This window comes from Orbicella faveolata, unplaced genomic scaffold, assembly GCF_042242905.1.
Source record: "Orbicella faveolata isolate gen_17 unplaced genomic scaffold, um_ofav_v1 contig_14, whole genome shotgun sequence".
NCBI classification, from domain to species: Eukaryota; Metazoa; Cnidaria; class Anthozoa; order Scleractinia; family Merulinidae; genus Orbicella; species Orbicella faveolata.
The window spans coordinates 16,417,634-16,442,137 of NW_028301541.1; the positions used below are offsets into that span (position 1 = coordinate 16,417,634).

A 24,504-nucleotide genomic window follows, 5' to 3' on the forward strand; every position below is an offset into this window, starting at 1 on the left:
TTTCTGACAGGATAGACAAACTGAATGAATCTAAATTTTCGCGAGATGCTTGGGTTGAATATTAAGTCGTTTTTCAATCGACGTTGCCTTTGGCGTTGATGCCGTTGCTCCTTAAACTGCTTTTTGCTGCTTGGGCAGCGAGCATTTGCCTTGTACTTTCGAATCGACTATCTGTTTGTTCAGTTGCCTAGCTTGTGTTTGGGCGTTTGTTTGTTTTGCACTCGTTTGTCTAAACATTTCTCCGCCTCTCATTCAGTTGTTATTGTTTTGTGCAGGGAACATCCGTCTCTTTTTTAACTCCTATTAAAGTTTCGACATGTATTAAAACATACCGAGAGCCGAAGCTCCCTTCCCAGTAGTCAAAATATCAAAGAAGACATCCCCACGCCCTTGGAGGTTTTCCTTTGCTTTGAAACGAAGCGAAATGACATAAACAGATCCTCCACGAAAACATCCACGCAACGCGCGAGTATTATCCTCGGAAGAACTGGGTATAATGTCTTGGATATAAGGCCTATATGGGGGATTCACTTTCTTACCTTGATAATCTCTTGGAGTGAGATAATGCCACATGGCGGCAAATCTACTCACTCGCTAGCTGAGCTGATATCGATAATTCGCACTCCCTTTGAAAACGCCTGCATATTTTTTGAAACACGTGCGCCTGTAACTGACACAAAAACAATGTAGTGTACGTCGTAAAACTGATGTGCCTATTTACTAAGTTACGTGGTTAGAAAATTATCAAACCATAAGGTGGCATATGATCTTATAAATGTATTATGTTTTCTCTCCACTTTTACGACTTCTCGCATTAAACCAGTGTTTAACTTAGCTGTCAGGAATTCATTATTCCTTATCTCTTCATTAAACCTAGCAGGCCTCGCGACTGTGTAACATCGACAACACTCAGTCATGCTTCAATCATCTGGTATTGCCATAGCAACGGTACACTCTATACTATATTAGGAATTTATTCTTCCTTATCTCTTCATTAAACCCAGCAGACCTAACGACTGCGCAATATCATCAACAACATTCAACTATGATCGAATCATCTGGCATTGCCATAGCGACGGTACATTCCGTACTTGTTATCGTAGACATTGTTGGAAATTGCCTCGTTTGTGTGATCATAAAGAAACATCGCGACATGAGGTATGTGGACACGAAAATAACTATAATATCACAGCCAGTTTAAAACACTAATGAAGGCTAACACGGCAACTGTATATAACAGTGGAATAGTAAATGGCTCGCTTGAGATTTACATAGTCTGATGTGAACATGGGAGAACGTTTGAGTCAGTGTCAGTCTCTGTACTGATTGGGGACTGGATGCTGCGCAACAAACTTAAGTTAAATCGGGATAAGACTGAACTTTTGGTTATTAGTTCTAAATATCGTCCACGACCACCCCTCGACTATATACGAGTTGGTGATGAAGTAATCAAGTCTAGAAAACAGGGCAGGAATTTAGGAGTTGCATTCGATCAATGTTTGGATTTCAAAGAACACGTTAAAATAACCTGCAACAGCGCATTTTTCCGCATTCGTGGTATAGCTAAAATTAGGCGATACCTATCCCAGAGTACTACTGAGACTATTGTTCACGCTTACAAAACATCGCGTTTGGACTATTGTAACGCCCTACTGTACGGTCTCCCAAAGTATCTGATTAATAGACTTCAGCTTGTACAGAACTCAGCAGCTCGCCTTGTTACCTTGACTAGAAGGCAGGAACACATCACATCAATACTAAGGAGCTTACATTGGTTGCCAGTTCATTTTAGGATTATTTTCAAAATATTGTTGTTAACTTACAAAGCTCTGAATGGACTGGCCCCTGATTACATTAGAGACCTACTGCGATTTAACATTTCTGGTCGCACACTAAGATCTTCAAACAACAGGTTGCTTGATGAGCCTAGAGCAAATCTTAAAACGTATGGTGAAAAGACTTTTTCCGTGGCGGCACCAAGGCTCTGGAATAAACTACCCCTCCAGACCAGACTTTCATCATCAGAGGCAGTTTTTAAGGCTAATCTTAAGACTTATCTTTTTAAGCGTGCATTTGATTTGTAGTTTTTACTTTTTATTTGTAGCCTAATTGTATTATATAGCGTATTTAATTCTTAGGATTTTAACTTTTAGGATGTAGGATTTTAGGTTTTTAAAGAATTAGGATTTTAATTTTAAAGTATTGTAAAGCGCCATGGACAATTAGTGGAAAATGGCGCTATATAAATGTATATTTATTTATTTGAGAAAGCTATAAAGAGACTAATTTTTTGATAGTTCTTCAATTATAAGTTGACGTATTCAAATTTACATCGGAGTATAAGAATTCCAACTCAGGCAACTCAGCCGTTTTAAATTTTCAAACTGAACAACGTCACAACGCATTCGGTAATATTAAAATTATTTATTACCTTAAGACGAAAGTCAATTGAGGCATTTACATTTAAGGCAATATTTCTAACCCCGACGGGTGTTGTGCATTCGCACATGGAGATGATATTACCATGCTCTTTTCTAGTTCAGTCATTCTTCTGAAGTTATGCAAGACAGGATAAAAATTGAGAGAGTAAGTCATTCATAAATGCCTTATTCTTAAGATAATCCCTCTAAAAGTTTTGAATAATGTCACTACGCGCGTAACATGGAAGTTTCCGTCGAGGATGAAAATTAGTGTAAAACGGCTTGTGCTGTCCAGGTGAGGAGAGTGCCTTTCTCTAGGCCCTCCTGAGGTTTCCAAAGCCTGAAATGGTCTAAAGATAATTTAAGAGGGATTACCTTTGTAATAAGACGTATTTGAAGAATTTCTTCTCTTACACTTCATCCTCTGTTGATTCATGATATTCCACAGGACTCCCATCAACTATTTACTTGTGAACCTGGCTGTAGCGGATGCCTTGTTTGCGACCTTTGTTACACCACAGACTTTCTTCAAGATCACTCCCACCCACCCAGAAGGGATAGCTGGAACAGTTTTATGTAAAATAATAACAGGTGGAAACCTCGCATGGATTGCTGGAACCTCCTCGGTTGTTACTTTGGCTGCAATTGCCGCTGAACGATATTATACAGTAATCTATCCCGCTGGTAACGTGAGCAAACTTACCAAGCGCAAACTGAAGGTGCGTCACTGACAAAGTTTAATTATTAGTATTGGTAAGTACCAAACCAGTTGGTAGTGTCTATCTCATTCTGATTGGCTGCTCAAACTCGGAATAGGCAGGCATTTATGAAAAAGGTCTATAAGAAAAATGCTTTCTTTCTTTTCTACCGTAACTGAAGAAGACATTTTCACAGCCTATGAAGCAGCTGGAGCATTTCTTTCAATAAGAAAAGTTTAAACTAGTGGATGGTATTTTTCACGCGTTCTGATTGGCTACAAAAACTCGGAATAGTTATACTATCCGCCTCCCAAGCCCGTAAAAAAAAAAAAAAATGGTTTCCTTGTTTTCTACCGTATGGGGCCCCTCATCTTTAAGGAAACGAGAAATCACTAAACAAATTCAATCTTTGGCGTGTTTAGGTGCCCTTAAATTCGGATCACTCTTTGATAGCTGTGTATCAGTTTCATCTTACGTCATAACATATTTTGAGGTGGTCTAATCAGTATACCAAATACTTGACAATTTAAGGAAAAATATATTTCCGGTTTTTCGGATAGATCTCATTGAGCCTTTTGTATAAAAATTTTAGGGGAAAATATTGATTCTAAACAAAGCTATGAATAAAAAACGAGTTTCTATTGATAACCTTTAATTGATACCTGTCATCAAGCTATTACTCAGTTGTCGCATAAATCATGAGTGTAACAAAATGTCAAAATGTCATATTGTGACGTCATATTTGATGACGTCACAAAAACGTGTTAGACAAATTTTCTAATTTCAAACCACCAAATACACCATTTGAAAGAACATGACTATCATACTGAAAATCGTTCCTCGCTATAACAAATATTTCTCGAGTTATAGCAATTTAGTGCTGCTAAAAATCGTATCATTTTAGATTTTTCGGTCTTGGCCTCTTAAACAAGTTTTTTTGTTTAAATAATTGATGACGTCACTTTTAATGGCCTCACAAATACGTTTTGAGGTGCTTAGAAGCAACCTCGTTCCCAGGCTCTCTCTTCTCTGCTTCCCTTGGTCGTTGGAAGAAAGACCCTGGTTGCAGCTGGTCATGTGACCACCTGTGACAAACTTTTCCACGGGGGTAAAGTCAACGAAGAATTTTTGTCAGTCTCAACTGGAGAGAAACAAAGGTGATCGCTGGTGATCACTATGTTAAATCACACACGGGCAAATACACCTTTGAAATTCTCCAGTCTTATTCTAAGCTTCACACAGGTGAAACGAAATATATTTGCATTTATCCAGCGTATTGAAGCATCACTCTGATTTCAATTCCTGCCGGTCGAATTACTAAGAGGTAAAACGGTTTCGCTGTTTCATGTTGCCTGAATTAACCTCACGCATTATATAAAGCGGTGTTTTATTTACCATTTTGCAAAATATAATTCTTGACTATGCCAAGGAACCGTGTTTAAACATCTGTCTAAATGTAAACTTACATAAAACTGATGCAAATGAAAGTGTAGGTTTATGTTAAGAAAACTGTACTGAATCATTTTACATTGCTGTAAATCAAAAGCCAGAATACTCGACTAGTCGGCCGTGTGACAAATACTTTTTAACATACGAAATACCGCACAAAGAAGAAAATGAATTACCTCCAAATTCAAAGATTCAAGAGACTGATCCATTGGTTTCACCTCGATTCGGTATGTAACATTTTACATGCGTTTACCGTGGAAAAGTTTGAGCTCCATTCGGCTGCCGAATTTCTTTGTGAACGGAAGCCTTCTCAGTATGTTTTGGAGATGGCAGAAATAATGTGGCATTCTTCTTCGGTAAAATTGCACATCAAACCCCGATAAAGCGAGTAGTTTTTAGCGACTGCTCGAGGTTTTGAAACCCACAAAGTTTGTCACAGCAACAATCAAAACACTCTGCCACCCCTTCCTGCCCAACAGATCTTTTTACCACCCAGATTCTGGGTGGTCACGTGACCAACCGCAATCAGAGTCTTTCTTCCAACGACCAAGGGAGGCAGAGAAGAGAGAGCCTGGGTAGGAGGTTGGCTTTGAAGGGTAGGGAAAACATTGATGGGCATTTTTCTGGATAATCACCGGTTCTACTCATGCAGAACAGTCAATATGCAAATTAAATGAGATTGCTAACAGGATAGCGCAACTTCAATTTGAAAATACTTATCGAGGGGGATCACCGTTTTTGGGCTGAGCATTCTCTAAAATTTAAAATGTCATATCTCCTTTAATTTTTGAGATATGGACAAACGGCTTTTAGCTTTTAACTACTCCTGCTCTGTTCTTTTTAGAGAAGTACAAAAAATCAAGGTTATGGCATGACGTCATTAGCTGTGACGTTATAATTTGATATTTGCTGTCAATCTAGATACAAAAAATATGGACATCTGTCCTCTATTCCCTTTCGAAGTTTCGCGACGAGATATTTACTACATTTGAACTTATGCTGAGGTAACCAAAACTGGCGACATCTCAATAACCGTTTTTTGGGCCGTTTAAGCCCAGCTTATTCCTTGAAATGCATCCCTAAAAGATTCTTTTATGTAGGCCTTAACAGATTGTGCTAGTAAAAGTATTAGGCTGGTAGCGCTGCTCTTTTTCTGGCCAAATTATGCTAAAATTACGCTCGTTTTTCCAAATTATGCCACTCTTTTTTTAGTTATGCTCTTTGAAAAAATTGCAAATAAGTCCAGTTTTCTTTCGGATCTGGCAAAACTGGCATGGCCGACGCCATTTTGCAGCCTTGTCTAATGAGAGGTACTGGGACCGACATGGTTTACAATATGACTTCCAGTTCCGGTGCGTCCCAGACCCCAGTCCCCAGGATCAGTGAGCTTTAATTGCTACTAATTGTACTAAAACATTAAATATGGAATAACATCAGCCAGTGCTTGGGACTTGAAATCAAAAATGATCAAAATATAGGATCAAAAACGATTCAATAATTATCAAACTATGCGAATTATGCTAGCATTGCTGAGTTTTTGAGAATGGGAAAATTACATGTATACCAGTTTGTTCAAATTGTGCTAAAAACTACGCTAGCACAATCTATAAAGGCCTACTTTGATGCGTTAAGGGCCCATTAACCGATCTTTTCGAGCCGTTGCTAAGGAAAATTTATTCTCATATAACTTCATCATTTTTAGTTAGTTCAGAGTCATTTCATGTGTTTTAACTTTTTCATGATTAGTAACACTAATGATGACGTCATCAGGCCACGCCCATGGTCATGTGACTAATACTGAAAAAACACAACGGTTCCCAGGCAAATTACTTTATCGGGATTTTTTTTCATTGATTTAATATTTTAATTTAAATCCTCATTACGCTATGCATAGATTTTGTTTCATTTCTAAAAGGTCAGATTTTGAGAGAATTTCAAAATATTAAAAAATTCGTAATTTTCTTAAAAAAACATGATTTTGAAAAAAAGAATGCATAGCCATCTTTCCAACGTTGGCTTTGATCGAAATCCGTCGAAAAAGGCTGGATTTAATGAAAAACCGCGTTTCCTTTAGCATTTAAAGAAACCGGAAGTGCGCTCGATATATATTGGAAGTTACCCTATCAGCGCATGCGCAATTTACACTACCACCGCACTTCAGTAAGATCAAACAAAGCCACACGGAGTTACTTTTTCTCTTTCTATTGCTTGTTTCTCTGTCTTTTTCTTATTTTGCCTCTGCTTGTACTTTTTTTACTTTGCATTTTGTGAAACACAAAGAAAATCATGTAAAATGTAAGCGAATTTGGAAGTTATTGAGTTGTTTTTATTTTCCGCGCTCAGGCTGACGTAAGTAACCGGAAGTGAAATTTCACCTCCTTAGCAACGCGCGCGAGCGCGTGCATAAATCGGTTAATGGGCCCTTAACAGGTTTAAACAGTCGTCTGTTTTATGCTTTCTTATTTCAGGTGATCATTCCTGGTTCTTGGATCTTCGCATTGATGGTCCACATGCCAAAGTTCATAGCCTTAAACGTAAAGGACAATGCCTGTGTACAGATGGATGAAGAATGGCTGCAAAAAGCTTTTTTTTTGCTTAGGTCAGCCATTAAAATTGCGGCCATGGTACTGATGGCTTGGTTGTATTCCAGAATCGTGTACACACTGTGGTTCAAACGTGATTCTGAGAATCAAATCGCCTTCCAACAGAGGGTAAGTATTGACAAACAAGTTGAACTCAAGAACATTTTTCTTTCGCTTTCCTGACGATAACTACTGAAGCATTCAAATGAACGTTCATGATTGAAACTTCTATATAGCTACGTTTATTCGATCATATTCTGGTGCCCAAACGTTTTGTTTTAGCAATATTGGTACTTTCCACCATGCAGTTACCAATGCAAACAGTCACAAGCCAAATATTATTCTTCCAGTGTTTTAAAATGTCAACCACGACTTGGAACAAGAAAAATTAATGGCGGCCGTAAATTGTCGGAAATAAAGGTCCAAAAAACATGAGTTCTAACGTTGGTAATCGATTGAAATTTGCCAAGATATCTAGGAAAGACAATTGTGTACGAAAATTAAAAAAAAAATGGATACCGCGAATACCATCATAGAAACATTTTAAGAGAAACTGATATTTTCACCTTGCCAAAAATATGAGCTACTGAAGACTTTAATTCCGTTAGTTCAGTTGCCAGGCTCCTAGTCCAGGGCCGCACTTCCAAATGAATAGGGACCTGAAGATCCGACGACTGCGAATGTCTACGACGGCGAGCGGAAGGTGAAAATATTTGCTTGCACATTTCCGGTAGCCGTCGCGCGAGGTTTCCCGCCGTAGCTGTGTTGTCTGCGACGTTGGAACGAAGTGTTTGCCGTTTTGTCTAAAACGTGAGTAAATTTCTCTCATTCTAGTTTAAGGCCATTTCAAACGAATGTATCGAGCATTTTCAATATATAATGAAGTGACAACATTTGTCCTAGCTTGTGACAAATGTAAATTGGTTGTAGAACTCATTTAAAGGCGAAAATTGACTGAAGTTTCTTTCTCCGTCTCAAAAGCTTCCAAAGTTCGTGTCTGCAAATAACCTTCAGTGGAAACTAGTTCAAATAAAACAGTCCAGTAAGTTGTTCTCAATTCATTTTTCCTACTTAGTGAATGCTAAACCAGAAATTTAATTAAGTAATTTACCCAAGTTTGTTTGAGGAAAAGTTTGTTGAACTAGATATCATGATTTTTCAGATCAAACATGGAGTGGACGGAGGAACATGACAACTGCTTGTGTCAAGAAATTTTAGTACTTGAAGTACAAAAAAGGAAGCATTTCTAGAGGCCAAATCTGGGAAAAATTGCAAATGAATCTGAACGGCCATAAGCTTCCCCGATTCAAAGTCAGTAAGTGTGCTGTTAGAGAGGGGTACACACTGCCGAGCGAGAAATTTAAAGCAAAGATGAAAGACGAAGAGAATTAAGGCAAATGAAATCGAATGTCATTTGAGTGAGGTGGAAAAGGCTCTGGAAGAAATAGTCGAAAAAGAAGCTGCAGCCGAAGACACAGTGGAAAACGACAAAAAGAAAGTTTACAACCCAAAAGCAGTGGAAATGAGAAACAGAGCTCTAGAAAGCTGGGCAGAACACAGAAAAGGCAGTGGAATGAGGCGGAGGAGAATGTGAAACCAAAGCAAAAAAGTCGTGGAAGTGGAGGTGACACAATTGCATATTTGCGCGAAAAAAAAAAAACGATATTGTTCGGAAGTGGAAAGAGGAAGAATTGCGGCTGCAAAAGCAACGAGTTGAAGTTGAGGGTAAACGGGAAGATCAGTCAAGAAAACAACTTCAGGATAGGATGAAAATCTTGCTAGAACAAACTAAGCAGCAACAAGAGCAGATGCAAAGTTTTCAGCTGATGTTTACTTCAATCCAACAACTGCAGTCTCAAATAATTATGAAGCTTCTAGAAGAAAAAATAACTAGGCTTGATTTGTATGGTACTGGTCATAACATCTTTGATTTTGTTGTAAATACTTGCTTTAGCATTTAAATGGTTTATATTTATATTTGACATTGTTGTTTGTTTTTAAAAACAAACTGTTCGACACATCTTGCAGATGTTTTGATCACTTTATTAGTAACTCACTCTGCTTAATTACACTTCAACTTTGAGGTGATCAAGTTGTCAAAATTTTGTTTGTAAAAGTAAATAAAAACAAAAATTTTGAAAAGGTTTATGTTTTACAGATGAATGAATGTAAATGTTCAAGAAAAATAATGTTCAATGGCTGGAGGGTCCAAGACAAAGTACTCTGATGTAGAGTTGGTGTACATACAGGCTAAGGCATTACGTAGAATGGCGCCCACAATGTACATTTTCCAACTACACTAAGAGAGAGTAATAAATTTTTCTAAAAATCGAGAAATTTATAATAATTTACGATATCCCCGAAAAGACATACGAACGGCACTCGTGGCTTTGTTGTACAACTCCATTTGTGGTGTTATTCCGGCACCTCCGTAAGGGACTTGGAGGGGGACACGTAGGGGATAGGCGGGGTCACCATACAGGGCCATTGGTTCTCTTGTTATGGAGAAAGCATGCTGCTCCAGATCGCGAAGTGACCAGAATCAGCCAGCATACCTGAATCATGCCTTCTACCCTCTTAAGAGATCAGATAAATCAGTATTTTAGTTTGGTGAAGTCTGGGTGTAATGCTTCCAAATCTCCCCCTCCCAAAAAAGAAAAAAACAACAACAAATTAAATTAAAACAATTACCTACTGGACCGTACATGTTGGCTACCATGCCATTAGGCAAGACAACAGACTGGTACTTGAGACCATGTACTCGCTTATGTCCATTATAAACGACCCTCTGGTTTTGTTCAGGTCGACAAATTGGTCTTACTGTTCCGTCTATAAAACCAAAGCAATTGGGTAATGGACTTCCTTTTGAGTCAGTCGCACGGACATAGCTTTTAGGAAGTGGTGGGTTTAGAAGCGTATTATCCCACTGAGTTAGTCTGTGATTGTGCTCTTGATAAATTGTATCCATCACGAGATTGGATATCATACTCAGCTTCGGAACTGGGCGACCAAATCGTGGAATTAAATCGCTGTATCTGCATGGGTAAGCAAATCGTCTCAGTGTTATACAAAGCGCTTCTACTCCATCGTGGTTCCTTGGTGGCACGTGAAAGACTCAGGGAGCTGCAAGGCCTCTAAAAGGACGGGAACATTCTTATGAAAATGAAACTCTGCCAAATACTCGCTGTAGTCCATCTCATTTAAGTCGAACGATCCATAGCAGTCATAAGGGAAATCTGAGTTTTTCGAGGTGTTTGCATCGTAAAGGAGAAGAAATTAGTCCTCGGAAATATCATCGTCAGCAAAACTTTCGACGAGAAGGTTACGTATATCTCTAAAGGATGCCATACTTTCACTGAAATACCGAAGCTTGTCATGAAGCCGTCCGCGTCCCCCACTAGAATTCTTAAGGTCAGTTTTTGCGCCATACGACAGCGACCTCTCTCCATTCCCCCCAGCTCACGGCTGCCGTCGTAGACACTCGCCATCGTCGGATCTTTTAAGGTCTCTAACATCGCGCTGTTACAAATTTAAACACCATTCTCAAATTAATTTAAATAAATTTGTTGCCTCTGTTCTAATTCTTCTTTGAAATGCTCCTCTATATAAATTGGAGAGTAAATGAAGTTTGCATGATTGTCTGTCTGTCTGTATGCATGTATGTATCTTTGTATGCACATAACATTCTCATTGTGACACCGTTAGGGATACATATCCTCTTTGCAAGAATTTTTTGGACAATTCATTTGTTACTATCTAAGTCGGATTTATGTCTCTCTCTACACACAGGGCGTCCTGAGAGTGCGGAAGCGAGTCACTTTGATGGGGGTAACTGTCACTGCCATATTTGGAATCTGTTGGGCGCCTGACGTAATTGCGCACAGCTTAGACTACTTCACATCTGTCAGTGTCAGTGAACTCGCATTTGCTATCATTCATATGCTAGTACTGTTCAGTTCTGCTGCCAACCCATTTGTGTACGCTCTGGTTAACAAAACCTTCCGAGAAAAGCTTCAGAGAATGATATGCTGTAGCTGTACCAGCTCTAAGGGATCCACACGAAATCGAGTTTGCCAATAAAACGTAACCTCCACATCAGGGACATCGTCTTTGGAGCGATCACAAAATCTAAAGCATTTCTTGTTTTAATACTGCGTTTTTCATAGTTAAAGGAAAATGTGACGGAATTGTACAGATTGGAGAGAAAAAAGTTAAGATAAGTGTTAGCACTTTCAACTATCCTGCGAGACAAGGATTCTCTTCTCTTTCTCTGAGCAGTGATAGAAGGGAATCTCTCACAGGGTATGCAACTTTACAGGTGTATAAACTTACATAGAACTGAGAGGAAGGTTATCGTTATGCTATAATATAGCGCTTGGGGCGCTATTCACTTTTGCTAGTTTAAGGGAGCTCCTTAATTGAAGAGGGGGCGCTTACAATGGATGGACGTTTATTTGTTTTTGATTCATTACATATCCCAAGGTGGAACAATACTTTAATGAAAAGAGATACTTCAACTCAAGAACTTTGATTAAGTTCAGTAAGTCAATATTACGTTTAGAATTCATTCTTAGTTCATTCGTCTAATCAGTCTATTCAATGTTAATGTCTTGAATGTCACTTTCGCTATTGGGAGCTCTGAAGAAAGGGGACACTTATTGAATTTGCAGTAGGGGGTGTGCTTATTAGACAGGTGATGCTTACAACATATACCATCTGCGGGTGTATTACAAACTCAAAACATGACCAGCGCCCAGTTGGCTTGTACGAGCTGCTTAAGTTGTGTATGTAAGGGCGGCATGATCAATTAGGTCTTTGTACTAATTGGCTTTTGTTATTCGTTTACGAGCACGTGCATATTCCTTCGTTATTTGGGTAGGCAGCACTCCTATCATTTTTGATTTTAATTTATAATATTGTAATAAATTATTTGTAGGTCTAGGGTGAAAAAAAAGTGGTTGTTTTGTTTGCTTTTGTTGTTGCATCTGTTCGCTTCCATTTGCGCGAAAAATTGGTCGGAAATTTTTCCGCGGACATTAATTGTTCCGAGAAGCGAAGAGTTCTCCGAGAGCGAAGTTCGAGGAATACTGTGAGCTCCGAGAAATAGATAATGTCCAAGGACAAATATCAGGGCATTTTTTAAAGTCAAATATGGACTATTGTGTTTATTATCCTTGTTATCCTTTCCAAATAATTTTTCTCAACACGGGGGATCTGAAAATTGGGGAACATTACATGAATATTCCCCAGCTTTTAGCTGGACATATTCAGTCACGTGACGCGTTTACATTAACGCGTGAGAGCGAAAATATTTGATGAATTATAAAGCTAGGCAATATATTTGATTGGTTGTCAGTTTCCCATGCTGAGCTGAGTAACAGCTCGCAGTGTCGTTATTGGCAATTGAATAACCGTTTACCAAAACCTGTCTTTACAATACGCCTGCAATTCAATTAGAATGCAGAAATTTCAGCGTCAAAACGTCTCTGATGATAAAGAAAATTGATGTAACTCTCATATGAAAATACAGACAGCTTTCAATTTTGCTACCATTTTTTATGATAACTATTTAAATAAGGTTCATCCGGTTTGAAGAACGTTTTGGAAAAACTCGGTATTCATGCAGGATTAGTGTAGAAGGTAGGCCTAACCGTGGAAATAAAGCTACATTTTTAATTTTCTGCGGCGTAGCGTGAACGGGGCCTAACATAACGAGCACCTGGTGGTAATCACGTGGTCCAAGTTGTATAATTTTCTTGATGATGATTAGTGAACTGCTGTCCTTCATAATCCTTTTCTTGCGATGTCATCAGTGATACCAGTTTTTAAGATTGGCTACAACATTACCGTTCAACTTCTCCGATTCTCCGCCGGTAAAGCGTTTCAGGTATGATTGTCATTTGCGTTTTTGTTTTCAAAATGCCAGATATTTTATAAGTAGGTTTTCAAATATCAAAAAAAAAAAATTGCTTAACGTTGGTGGATATTATCTGCATATTGTATGAAGCCATTTTTCTTAACGGTGTGAAAGCAATGAAGTGAAAGAATTGTTAAAACAGGATTTTCGAGCAAATAATAATCGTATAAAATGACGAAACACCCTGTAAGAACAAGGTCGCTGAAAGCTGTACTTCGACAACTCGATAGAAACACGGAGCAACCCAAGCTGTTGACATTATGGTGTAGCGGACAAAGAGAGTTTGAATTTTATTAATCATCCAAATAAATGAGTAGTTTTCTTTTTCTTTTTTTTTTTTGTTTTTTCTCTCCAGTGTTTCCTAAAATTAATAGAAACCATTTTCTTCGCGTTCCTATCGAGTTGTAAAAACACAAGAGAAAGTCTGTAGCAGGAATTTCAGTAGTAGATTTTTCTGTGAGCAGAAGTTAAGGTTTGCATAAGAAATGTTGCGGCAACACGAGCAGCAGGCAATACATATTTATCTCCGTCATTAAACCTGGACGCGCTGGATACCGCTCAAATGTTCACAAAATGTCGCGAAGGGTTTAACCGGCAGACCGAAAAGATGAACTTTTGCTACTGAGGAGATCTATTTTTTTAGTACTCCAGTTTTTTTTTTTTTCTTTTTATGGTGGTATTTTATATCTAAAATAGAGTTAGTGGTTCCTGTAGATTCAAACTTTTTAATCTACACAAGTTCAAACTCAGTTCGTGAAAAGAAAATGATTTTAAAAAAGGCTACATCGTAAACAACAGTGCTACATAGGAGCTTTATACTGCAATTCATATTCACGCCATTCTGTTATAACTATCCTCCTGATTCGCGCAGTATGCAGAATGGCGTCGAATGGTAAACGACCAACTAAAACATACTTTTAATAAAGATAAACAGTTCATATAAAAATATCCTAGTACGAGAAAACAATGATCAAAGTCAGGTGTCAATCAGGTTTTAAATAGCAATTCTTCTTTTAAATTCACATTATTAAACTGTCTGCGTCATATCTTCTGTCTATTGTTTTAAAACTGTCTTATGTCTGATCAGCATCATCATATTTTAGAACATCTTTGAATAAAGCATAATTTCTAGCAATAATTATTATTATTATGTATGACTTAAAGAAGAGTTTATATATTAAGAGCAAGATTTTAAGCAGGGCTAAATAAATTCCAAGAACATCTACCCAGTCTTTTTTTTTAAGCAGCGCCTGTTTTAATTTGCTACCTGGAGTTTGTCTATTTTTTTTTTTTTTTTTTTTTTTTTTAAATTCTAGTTTTTATTCTTTTTCATTTTTCATTTTTCATTTTTTTTTTTTTGCCTGTTTCATGTTGCTACCGAGTGGGCAGTGTTTATATATATGTTTAAAATGATAAGAGGAGGAGGAGGGAGGACTAGAAAAGCTGCCGGAACACCAGCCGCATGCAATATTTATCTCTGTCATTAAAACCCTGACGCACTCGATAGCGGGCTAATATTCACAACTGTTCTTGGGTTTTTTTTTCCCGAATGATCGAAATGAGGACGTTCTGCTGCTGAGGTGATATATAAATATATATATATATTTTTTTTGTGATTCGACTTTTTTTCATGGCGGTCTTTTATAGCTAACACAGAAATGGTGTTTCCTGTAGATCAGACAAAATGTCACTCTCCATATTATTTTAGACCAACTCACCTTGTCGTCAGCAAAAGCGAAAAAAAAAAAGCGATCGCAGCAGCTTGTCAAGGTTAGGAATACGAGATTCTTAATATGCGTGCCGAATAATCAAACAACCGAAATGTTTAATCATTATAATTTCATTGCATAATGTTAGCAGTCAAATCAATTCAGCCTAAAAACTGAACGATTTCATTCATAGCTACAACTTTTTTCAACATTGTCCTGTTCAATAGATTTTCTTTCGTTTTCCGCCCAACATTCTGTACCATTTTCGTACTATTTTGTAGTCAGAAATGTGATCTATAAGGGCAATACCTTTGTAGCTATGAGACCGCGCTCATTATTATCAATATGAGTATTTGATCGATAATCTGAAAGAATTGACTATGACAGTAAACTGCACGTGCTACACAACACAGCAGTAAAAGCACCCTGGACTAAGAACGGCTAGGGAAATATATTACTTTGCGCTTTTGCTCTGACGATAATTTACCCACATCAACTTAAAGTTAATAAATAAGTATTTATACAGAATTCCGCCAAGACAGGCTTCACTTGAAATATAGGCAAACTTCTTAATCTGCACAATTTAAAATTCGTTCGTGTAGGAAAATGATTTAAATGGCGACATTGTAAAAAAGAACGCACAATTAACAAACGAAACATATTCCATTCTCTTGCTATCCATCCTCCTAATAATTTGAATGGCGTAGAATGATGGACGACCAACTAAACCATATTTATATATATATAAAAAAACGGTTAATATTTCAATACGAAAAATTGAAGTCAGTTGTCAATCTGCTCTGCGAGCAGTTGATGTTGTAATATATATATAGATAGATAGATAGATAGATAGATAGATAGAAGTATATTTTTAATGCTTTGGTGCATATGTGTGTGTTTCTGTTTGTTGGTTTGTTTGTTTTGTTTTGTTTTATTTTGTTTTGTTTTGTTTTAATTTTCCTGCCTGGTGGATGGGCATATGTTTAAAATGGTAAGACTGTCTGTAGTTTTAGAAACCCAAAAAGCAGTAATTGATCGAGTAAAATTGTCAAGATAGCTTCTCTTTAACATTTTGACGTTGGCTTTTAATACGTACTCAGTGTAAGAACAGTGTTTAAACATTTTATTACACGAATGGTATGTATTACATTAGTGGTTGATTTTTATTACATACTAGTTGCCTGTTAGACGGGTTCTGACTTTAGGGAGCGCATTTTGATCAGGCGAGCGCCATCTTGTTTTGGGCTTGAGAAGAGAAAAACGCCATAGGGAGTAAGACTAAGATAATGCAATATGGCGGCAAATCTACTCAATCGCTAGCTAAGCTAATATCGATAATTCGCGCTCCCACAGAAAACGTGAAACACGTGGGCCCATGTAACTGACATAAAAACAATGTAGTGTACTTCAGAAAACTGATCTGCCTCTTTACTAAATTACTTGGTTAGAAATTTATGAAACCATAAGCTTAAGGTGGCGGATAATGAAAGTATGATGTTTCCTCTCCACTTTTACTACTTCTCGCATTAAACCAATGATTAGCTAAGCTGTCAGGAATTCATTCTTCCTTTTCTCTTTATTAAATGTAGAAGGCCTCGCGACTGTGTAACATCATCAGCAACGTTCAGTCATGCTTCAATCATCTGACATTGCCATAGCAACGGTACACTCTATACTCGTCGTGATAGACATCGTTGGAAATTGTCTCGTTTGTGCGATCATAAAGAAACATCGAGACATGAGGTACGTTGAAGCTAAAATAACTAACATATCACAGCCAGTTTGAAACGCTACTGAAGGCTTACACAACAACTTTATATGACAATAAAATAGCAAATGGTTAGCTTGAGATTTACGTCGCCTAATGTGAACATGGAAGAACGTCTAAGAGAACTATTAAGAGCTCGAGATTCAACTCAGGCAATTCAACCGTTTTAAATTATACACTTTTTTAACTTAACAACGTAACAGCGAATTCCAGAATGTTTAAAGTTAGTTCTCCCTTAAGACGAAAGTCCATTGCAGCATTTAAACTCCAAGCAATGTTTCTAATTCCCACAGCTCTTGTAATGTTCGCACATGTAGATAATATTACGATGCTCCTATCTTGTTCAGCCATTTTTCTGAAGCTATGTAAGAGAGGATAAAGAGTAAGAGAGTAAGTCCTTGATAAAGGCCTTATTCTCAAGGTAATCCCTCTCAATTTATTTTTAGACATGGAACCTAATTCTGATTAATTTCACTACGCACGTAACATGGACGTTTTCGTGGAGGATAAAAACTAATGTGAAGCTGCTTGTGCCGTCCAGGTGAGGGGAGTGCCTTTCTCTAGGCCCTCCTGAGGTTTCCGAAGCCTTTTATGGTCTAAACATAATTTAAGAGGGATTACCTTTGTAATAAGTTCTATTAGAAGAATTTATTATCTTACCCTTCATCCTCTATTGATTTATGATATTCCACAGGACTCCCTTCAACTATTTACTTGTGAACTTGGCTATAGCGGATGCCTTGTATGCGACCTTTGTTACACCACAGACTTTCTTCAAGATCACTCCCACCCACCCAGGAGGAACATTTGGTACAGTTTTATGCAAATTACTGGCGGGTGGAGGCTTGGCATGGACTGCTGCAACCTCCTCAGTAGTCACTTTGGTTGCAATTGCCGCTGAACGTTATTTCACGGTAATCTATCCTGCTGGTAACGTGGGCAAACTTACCGAGCGTAAACTGAAGGTGAGTCACTTACAAAGTTCAATTATTACTATTAGTATATACCAAACCAGTGGATAGTTTTTTTTTGTTTTTTTTCAGGAATTCTGATCGGCCACTCAATCTCGGAATATGCAAGCTTTTATGAAAAGGGTATATAAGCAAAATGCTTTCTCTCTCTCTCTCTCTCTCTCTCTCTCTCTCTCTCTCTCTCTCTCTCTCTCTCTCTCTCTCTCTCTCTCTCTCTCTCTCTCTCTCTCTCTCTCTCTCTCTCTCTCTCTCTCTCTCTCTCTCTCTCTCTCTCTCTCTCTCTCTCTCTCTCTCTCTCTCTCTCTCTCTCTTTTTCTTTTTTTTTTTACCTTAATATAAGAAGACATTTTCGCAGTTTATGAAGCAGCTAGGGCATATCTTTCAGTTGAAAAATAAGTTCAATTATTGCTATTACTATATACCAAATCAGTGGATAGTATATTTCACGCATTCTGATTGGCTACAAAAACTCGGAATAGTTGTACTATCCGCTTCTCAAGCCTGTGGAAGAAAAAAGGTTTCTTTGTTTTCTACGGCATAGGGCCCCTCACCTTTAAAGAAATGAGAAATCACTGAACAAACTCAATCTTTGGCGTGTTTAACTGCCTTTAAATTCGGATTACTCTTTGATACCTGCGTATCAGTTTTCATCTTACGTCATAACATATTTTAGATGGTTGAAACGGTATAACAAATACTTGACAATTTAAGGGAAAATATATTCCTGGTTTTTTAGATGGATCTCATAGAGCCTTATATATAAAAATTACTGAAAAATACATAAAATATTGATTCTAAAGAAAGTTACGAATAAAAAGGACTTCTTCTTTATAACCTCTAATTGATACCTGTCATCAAGTCGTCACTTGGTTGCCACATAAATTAAACTTCAAATAAAACTCACGTGGCAAGTGCGCACAGTCAAGTTGTTGTTTTGTATCAAACAGGAAAGACAGTGTTTGACCACATTTCCAAACACCGCGAAAAGAGTCGAACATGCGAGGCGTAGCGGAGTATTTTTGACGAACTTCTTGAGTGCTTGATATATCTTTTCAATGGAAACTAACAATAAGGAGAAAATCTATGCTCATTAAGATCAGATATCCAAACACCGTCACGGTCATGATTTCCTTTGTTTAAACTTGATGAATTATTAATGAGTTTGAGAAGAGATTATCACAGGTTTCGTGTCGAATTTTCCGCGCAAAGTTCGAGTTTTTCAGTCGCGTTGGCAAATTGTTAGCTTACATTATTGATGTCGTCAAAGAAGAACGAAAGGTCGTGCCCGTTTTCTACTGCAACGAAAGCACACAAAGTAGAACAAGTGCCGAGACTTTTCAGTAAGGTTTGGGCCGATGCACAAGACAAACAGGGGCACAAATAATAGCTAGCTGACTAAAGAATCCTTTATCTGCGATGAAATGTTTTAAAAATGTCAAACCAGACCTCCTAATCTAACTCATTAACAGTGTGAGGCGTAATGGTATTCGTTGAAACGCATCCCTGAAAGCTACTTTGATGCGTTAATAGGCTTAAATAGTCGTCTGTTTTATGCTTTCCTATTTTAGGTGATTATTCCTGGTTCTTGGGTCTTCGCATTGATAGTCGTCATACCAAAGATCACGGGCTTAAACGTAAAAGACAATGCCTGTGTGCGGATGGATGAAGAATGGCTGCAAAAAGCTGAATTTTTGCTCTCGTTAGCCATTGTAGCTGCGGCCATGGTACTGATGGCTGGGTTGTATTCCAGAATCGTGTACGCACTGTGGTTTAAACGTGATCCTGAGAATCAATTCGCCTTCCCACAGAGGGTAAGTATTAACAAACAAGTTCAACACGTGAACATCTTTGTTTCGCTTTCCTCACGATAATTACTGAAGTATGCAAATTAACTTTCATGATTGAAACTTCTATATAGCTAAGTTTGTTCGATTATATTTTGGTGCCCCGAACATTCTAGTAAAGTTTTGTTTTAGCGTTATTGTAACTCTCCATCATGCAGTTACCAATGCAAACAGTCGCAAGCCAAATATTATTCTTTCTGTGTCTTAAAATGTCTTCACCTTTGTAAATACTGTTAATGCTTAAAAGGTTTGTTAAGTCTGTGATCCAGCAAATATTCCCTAAAAGTTCCAATATTATCAAATTCTCGATACCCATTTTTTACATTTTCGTACACAATAGTTCTTTCCTGGATATCTTGGCAAATTTCAACCTATTACGAACATTAGAGCTCATGTTATTTGAACCTTTATTTCCGAGAATTTACGGCCGCCATTGATTTTCTTTGTTCCAATTCTTGGTTAAGAATTGGAGAAAATGACGTCATTTTCTCAAAAATACCACACGGGTTCAAATTATGCGAACAATGGGTACAGCAGTTCGCACAAAGAATAAAAAAAAACTTTGGCTCATATATTCGTGCAATTTTCGACATTGCTTGCTATTATAATTTCAACCCGTCCAGCATTTTGGAGAAAATGACATCATTTTCTTAAATTCTCAACCAAGACTTGGAACAAGGAAGATTAGTGGCGGCCGTAAATTCTCGGAAATAAAGAAAAAAAACCGCGTGTGCTAATGTTCGTAATAGCTTGAAATAGGAGAGACCTATTGTGTACGAAAATGTAAAAAAAAAAAATGGATATCGAGAGTTTCATCATGATAACACTTTAAGAGAAACAGATATTTTCACCTTGCCAAAAATATCAGCTACTGAATACTTTATTTCCGTTAGTTCAGTTGCTAGGTTCCTAGTCCAGGGCCACGCTTCCAAATGAATATCGCGCTGTTACAGATTTCAACACCATATCCAAATGAACTTAAATAAATTTCTTGGGTTACTTCTCATTCTTCTTTTATTATTTGAATTTGTAACATTAGGTGGAAGAAATGCTACTCTGTATAAATTGGAGAGTAAATGAAGTTTGCATGCTTATCTGTCCGTCTGTCTGTCTGTCTGTCTGTCCGTCTGTCTCTCTGGCTGTATGTATACATGTATCTTTGTATGCACACAACATTGTCATTGCGACGCCGTTAGGAATATATATTCTGTTTGCAGGACCTTTCTTGACAATTCATTTCTTACTATCTAAATCGGATTTCTGCCTCTCTCTACACACAGGGCGTCCTGAGAGTGCGGAAGCGAGTCACTTTGATGGGGGTAACTGTCACTGCCATATTTGGAATCTGTTGGGCGCCTGACGTAATTGCGCACAACTTAGACTACTACACATCTCTCAGTGTCAGTGGACTCGCATACGCTGTTATTCATATGCTAGTACTCTTCAGTTCCGCTGTCAACCCATTTGTGTACGCTCTGGTTAACAAAACCTTCCGAGAAAAGCTTAAGGGAATGATATGCTGAAGCTGTACCAGCTCCACGGGATCCACAGGGAAGCAAGTTTGCCAACAAAACGTAACCTTAACGTCAGCGACATCGTCTTTGGAGCGATCAAAAAAATGCAGAACATTTCTTCTTTTAATGCTGTTTTTTTGTTATATAGTTAAAGGAAAATTAAACAGATTATACAGATTGGAGAGATAAATGTTAGCACTTTAAACTGCCTTGCGGGATAGCGATTCTCCTCTCTTTCTCTGATCACCAAGACAAGGGAATCTCTCACAGGGTGTGCCACTTTACGGCGGTATTACCTTTCATAGGTCTGGCAGGAAGGTTATTGCAATTCTTCAATTTAGCATCAGGAGCGCTATTTACATTTGGTTGTTTAAAGAAGCTCGCTTTTTGGAAGAGTGGGCGTTTATTCCTTTCTCATATTTTTTTTTTTTTTTTTTTTACAATGTGGCTCAGTGCTTTAATTAAAAACAGAAACTTTAACTCAAGAACTTTGATAATATTCAATATTGCGTTCAGAGTTTATTCCCAGTTCATTCATCTAATCAGTCTATTCAATGTCAATGCCTTGAATGTCACTTTCGCTTTGGGTACGCTTAGCTTGCATAAAAAGAGGGTGCTTAATGAATTAGTACTTATTATGTGTTTATTATAGCATATACCATCTACGGGTGTATACATTACAAACTGACAACGCGACCAGCTTCCAGTTGCCTTGCCCCAGTAAATAACCCTGAGGTCTTGGGTCTTAATTCCTTTCAAGTCTGACTTTTTTCAGGCTTTAATATTATCACAGCTGCTTAAGTTGTGTATTTAAGAGCTGCATGATCATTCATGTATTTGCATTAATTAGCGTTTATTATTCGTTCACGAGCACGTGCACCCTCCTGCGTTATTATGGGTAGCCAGTGCGCCTATCATTTATGTTTTTAATTTATAACAATATATCGTTATAATAAATTATTTCTAGATCTGGGGTGAAATAAAAGTGTTTGTTGTTTTGTTTGTTGTTGTTGTTGCATATGTTCACTGCTTCTGTATATATAAACAATAGCTTCCATTTGGTGCGAAAAAATGCTCGGAAATTTTTCCGTTGACAATATTTGTTCCCTCGGAAGGGAACAGCTTTCGAGCTCCGAGAGTGAAGTTCGAGAAAAAACTGTGAGTTCCAAAGAACAGATAATGTCCAAGGACAAATATCCGATCAGTTTTTTTAAGTCAATGGAGGCTATTGTGCTTATGGTTATTCTTGTTATCCTTCCCTATAACATTTCCTATAATATTTCATTTCTATTTCCTTTACTATTGTTCTCAATACGAGTGATCTGAACATTGGGGAATATCACCCAGATATTCCCCAGTTTTAGCTGGGCATATTCAGTCACGTGGTGCGTTTGTGCCAATCGCGTGCGAGCGAAAATATTTGATGGATTATAAAGCTAAGTACTATACGTGATTGGTTGTCAGTTTCGCATACTGAGCTCAGTAACTGCTCGCAGTATCATTATTGGTAATTGAATAACCGTTTACCAAAATCTGCCTTTACAATACGTCTGCAATTTTATTAGAATGCAGAAATTTAAGCGTCAAAACGTTTCTAATGATAAAGAAAATTGATGTAACTCTCATATAGAAAGACAGACAGCTTTCAATTTTGCTACCATTTTTGATGATAACTATTTAAATAAAGCCCCATCTACACTACACCAGAGAAATTTGAAAACGTAGGTTTCAACCCGAAAAGGCATCAAACGTTTTCCGTTTTTCCTGGTCTTGCCTTCTTCCCTACTTGGCCATACCGCCCTTGCTTCGCCCTCTTTCCCACTCGGCCACCGCCATTCTTCCCTTTTGCGTTCACAATGACTAAACACTCGTCCTAGTGACCATTAGAGAAAAAACAGGCTGCCAGCAGACTATCTAAATAATACCAGCAGTAGCCACATGCTGTCCTTAACTGCCTTTTTTTTTTTTGTTAGTGTTTTCGTGGTTTGAACTCATACTGCGAGTTAGACTTGCCACAAGTCGACCTTTTCTTAATCCTTGACTTATTTATCTTCCTCGAGCGAAGTGAGAGGGTAATCTTCAAGCGACGAAGTCGCGAGGGCGAGCGCGAGCAACGGAATTCGCGAGAGGTCGACTTGTTTCACTTGCAGGAATATGAATCAGGGCGTAAATTTTTTGGCGCGAAAAACGTGATTGACATTTCTAACTTTTCATGTGCTCCGCGCGCGATCGTCGCGAAAGTAGAAAATGATTTCCATCAAAACGTTTACGAGTACTGCTCCCTAACTCAAATAAATTAATTTGTGTACAGTGCAGTATGTAGCCAGCAGACAAACGGCAAAAGCTGTTACATTGATTAACGCCTCCTGGATAGACAAAACCGTGTTTAAACCGATCGGGAATTGTTTGTTTTTGTTGAGATTAACCAGCGATCGACCAGAGAGCTGCCTGACAAACGGCTATAAACTTATGTACATCTAGCTTGTACCGACAAGAATCCGAATTAACTAAAGTAGACGGAATTGGTCGGGGAGAACTTTAATTCTGTAAAGCTCTCCTGATTAAATAACGTTGAGAATCGAAGTCGCAACGAACGGCAGAGAACAAAGCACTGTTCCCAAAAGTACCTCATCGATCGACGAGTGCTTTCAACACGACATTATAAAAGTCGGTAAAACGGCCGATGCAAATTTGCTGCGATATCCTTTCTGTGTAGAGAAGAAACTTGGTCATTTATTAAATCAACTAAAACTACAGCAATTACACAAAATGCAGGAACGGCTCTACTCTTCTTGGAGAGGTCAAAACTTAATCCTCTCAAACGATCCGGATCACGCAGGAGCTCTGATCGCGTTCGTAAGTAAACGAACACTTACTGGTCGGATAAATAGCCTTCCACTGCTTTTCCCTGTCCTTTTTTCAAAGACTTGAAATTAAGTTGGATAGACTATAAATTCATATCTTTAAATGTATCCGAGATCAAAAGCTACACGAAAAAGATTTTTATAATACTTGAATCTGCGAGTTGTGTCGTTGATCGCGCGCGATGTAATAACGTATAGTCAGTACTTGTTTGTTCATTGGTTAATGTGTATTTACGTCACCGGCGGAAAAATCCACCGGTAAAATTTGGCGCGCTGCAAGTGGGAAAAGTCCTTTCCAACGGCGAAGCCAACAGGCCAGGGAAGAATTATTGCAAAGGACTTTCAGAAAGTCTAACTGCGATCGGCTCAGTTGTTATCTCACGAGAACGTTTCGAGCGTGAACTTTGCTTACCTGGATGGCTTTCAAGCAATATAATTCGTGGACCGACCCTTCCCGAAAACGATCGACATCTTTGTATGTGAGATGAACGTATAAGGCGCGATTCTTGCCAAAACTTTTCACGGCATTCTGTCACGAAGAGCGAGCATTATCGTCATTATCGCGTTTCTCGCCCCCAGTTTCCACGGCCTACGAATGGAACGCCTGGGACCATGACCCCCCTTTTAGAGACCAAAATGCTTGCATTTTATGACTTGGGCTTTCCTACCGAAGCCCGAGTAAAAATGCTCAAATATTTAAGAGTCAATTCCTGTAAACATCGAGAATGAGATGACAGTCGCGAAATTTTGGAATTCTTCATATTTTGC

General features: G+C 38.1%; 2 protein-coding genes and 2 pseudogenes across 2 annotated transcripts; 3 read left to right on the forward strand and 1 right to left on the reverse strand.

The window, feature by feature from the left end:
* Positions 1-1,026: 1,026 nt before the first annotated feature.
* On the forward strand, positions 1,027-12,103 carry LOC110064946 (pyroglutamylated RF-amide peptide receptor-like). Its single transcript, XM_089287645.1, has 4 exons — positions 1,027-1,158; positions 2,869-3,139; positions 7,036-7,278; positions 10,939-12,103. The coding sequence occupies exons 1-4, from the start codon at positions 1,046-1,048 to the stop codon at positions 11,227-11,229; spliced, it is 918 nt and encodes a 305-aa protein (XP_089143771.1). The 5' UTR covers positions 1,027-1,045; the 3' UTR covers positions 11,230-12,103.
* Positions 8,306-9,110, forward strand: LOC110064944 (uncharacterized; annotated as a pseudogene).
* LOC149114226 (uncharacterized) lies at positions 9,365-10,497 on the reverse strand (annotated as a pseudogene).
* Positions 12,104-12,717: 614 nt separating the features above from the next.
* On the forward strand, positions 12,718-21,868 carry LOC149114227 (pyroglutamylated RF-amide peptide receptor-like). The gene is made up of 5 exons (XM_089286744.1): positions 12,718-13,036; positions 16,365-16,518; positions 17,238-17,508; positions 19,083-19,325; positions 20,639-21,868. The coding sequence occupies exons 2-5, from the start codon at positions 16,406-16,408 to the stop codon at positions 20,879-20,881; spliced, it is 870 nt and encodes a 289-aa protein (XP_089142870.1). The 5' UTR covers positions 12,718-13,036; positions 16,365-16,405; the 3' UTR covers positions 20,882-21,868.
* Positions 21,869-24,504: the final 2,636 nt, after the last annotated feature.

What these genes read in the sequence shown, in the direction of transcription:
- LOC149114227 (XM_089286744.1), top strand. Translation starts at nt 16,406, where the DNA reads ATGCTTCAATCATCTGACATTGCCATAGCAACGGTACACTCTATACTC. An exon ending in TTACCGAGCGTAAACTGAAG is followed by an intron (nt 17,509 to 19,082) that starts GTGAGTCACTTA and finishes TTCCTATTTTAG; the next exon opens with GTGATTATTCCTGGTTCTTG. An exon ending in AATTCGCCTTCCCACAGAGG is followed by an intron (nt 19,326 to 20,638) that starts GTAAGTATTAAC and finishes CTCTACACACAG; the next exon opens with GGCGTCCTGAGAGTGCGGAA.
- LOC110064946 (XM_089287645.1), top strand. Translation starts at nt 1,046, where the DNA reads ATGATCGAATCATCTGGCATTGCCATAGCGACGGTACATTCCGTACTT. An exon ending in AAGAAACATCGCGACATGAG is followed by an intron (nt 1,159 to 2,868) that starts GTATGTGGACAC and finishes GATATTCCACAG; the next exon opens with GACTCCCATCAACTATTTAC. An exon ending in AAATCGCCTTCCAACAGAGG is followed by an intron (nt 7,279 to 10,938) that starts GTAAGTATTGAC and finishes CTCTACACACAG; the next exon opens with GGCGTCCTGAGAGTGCGGAA.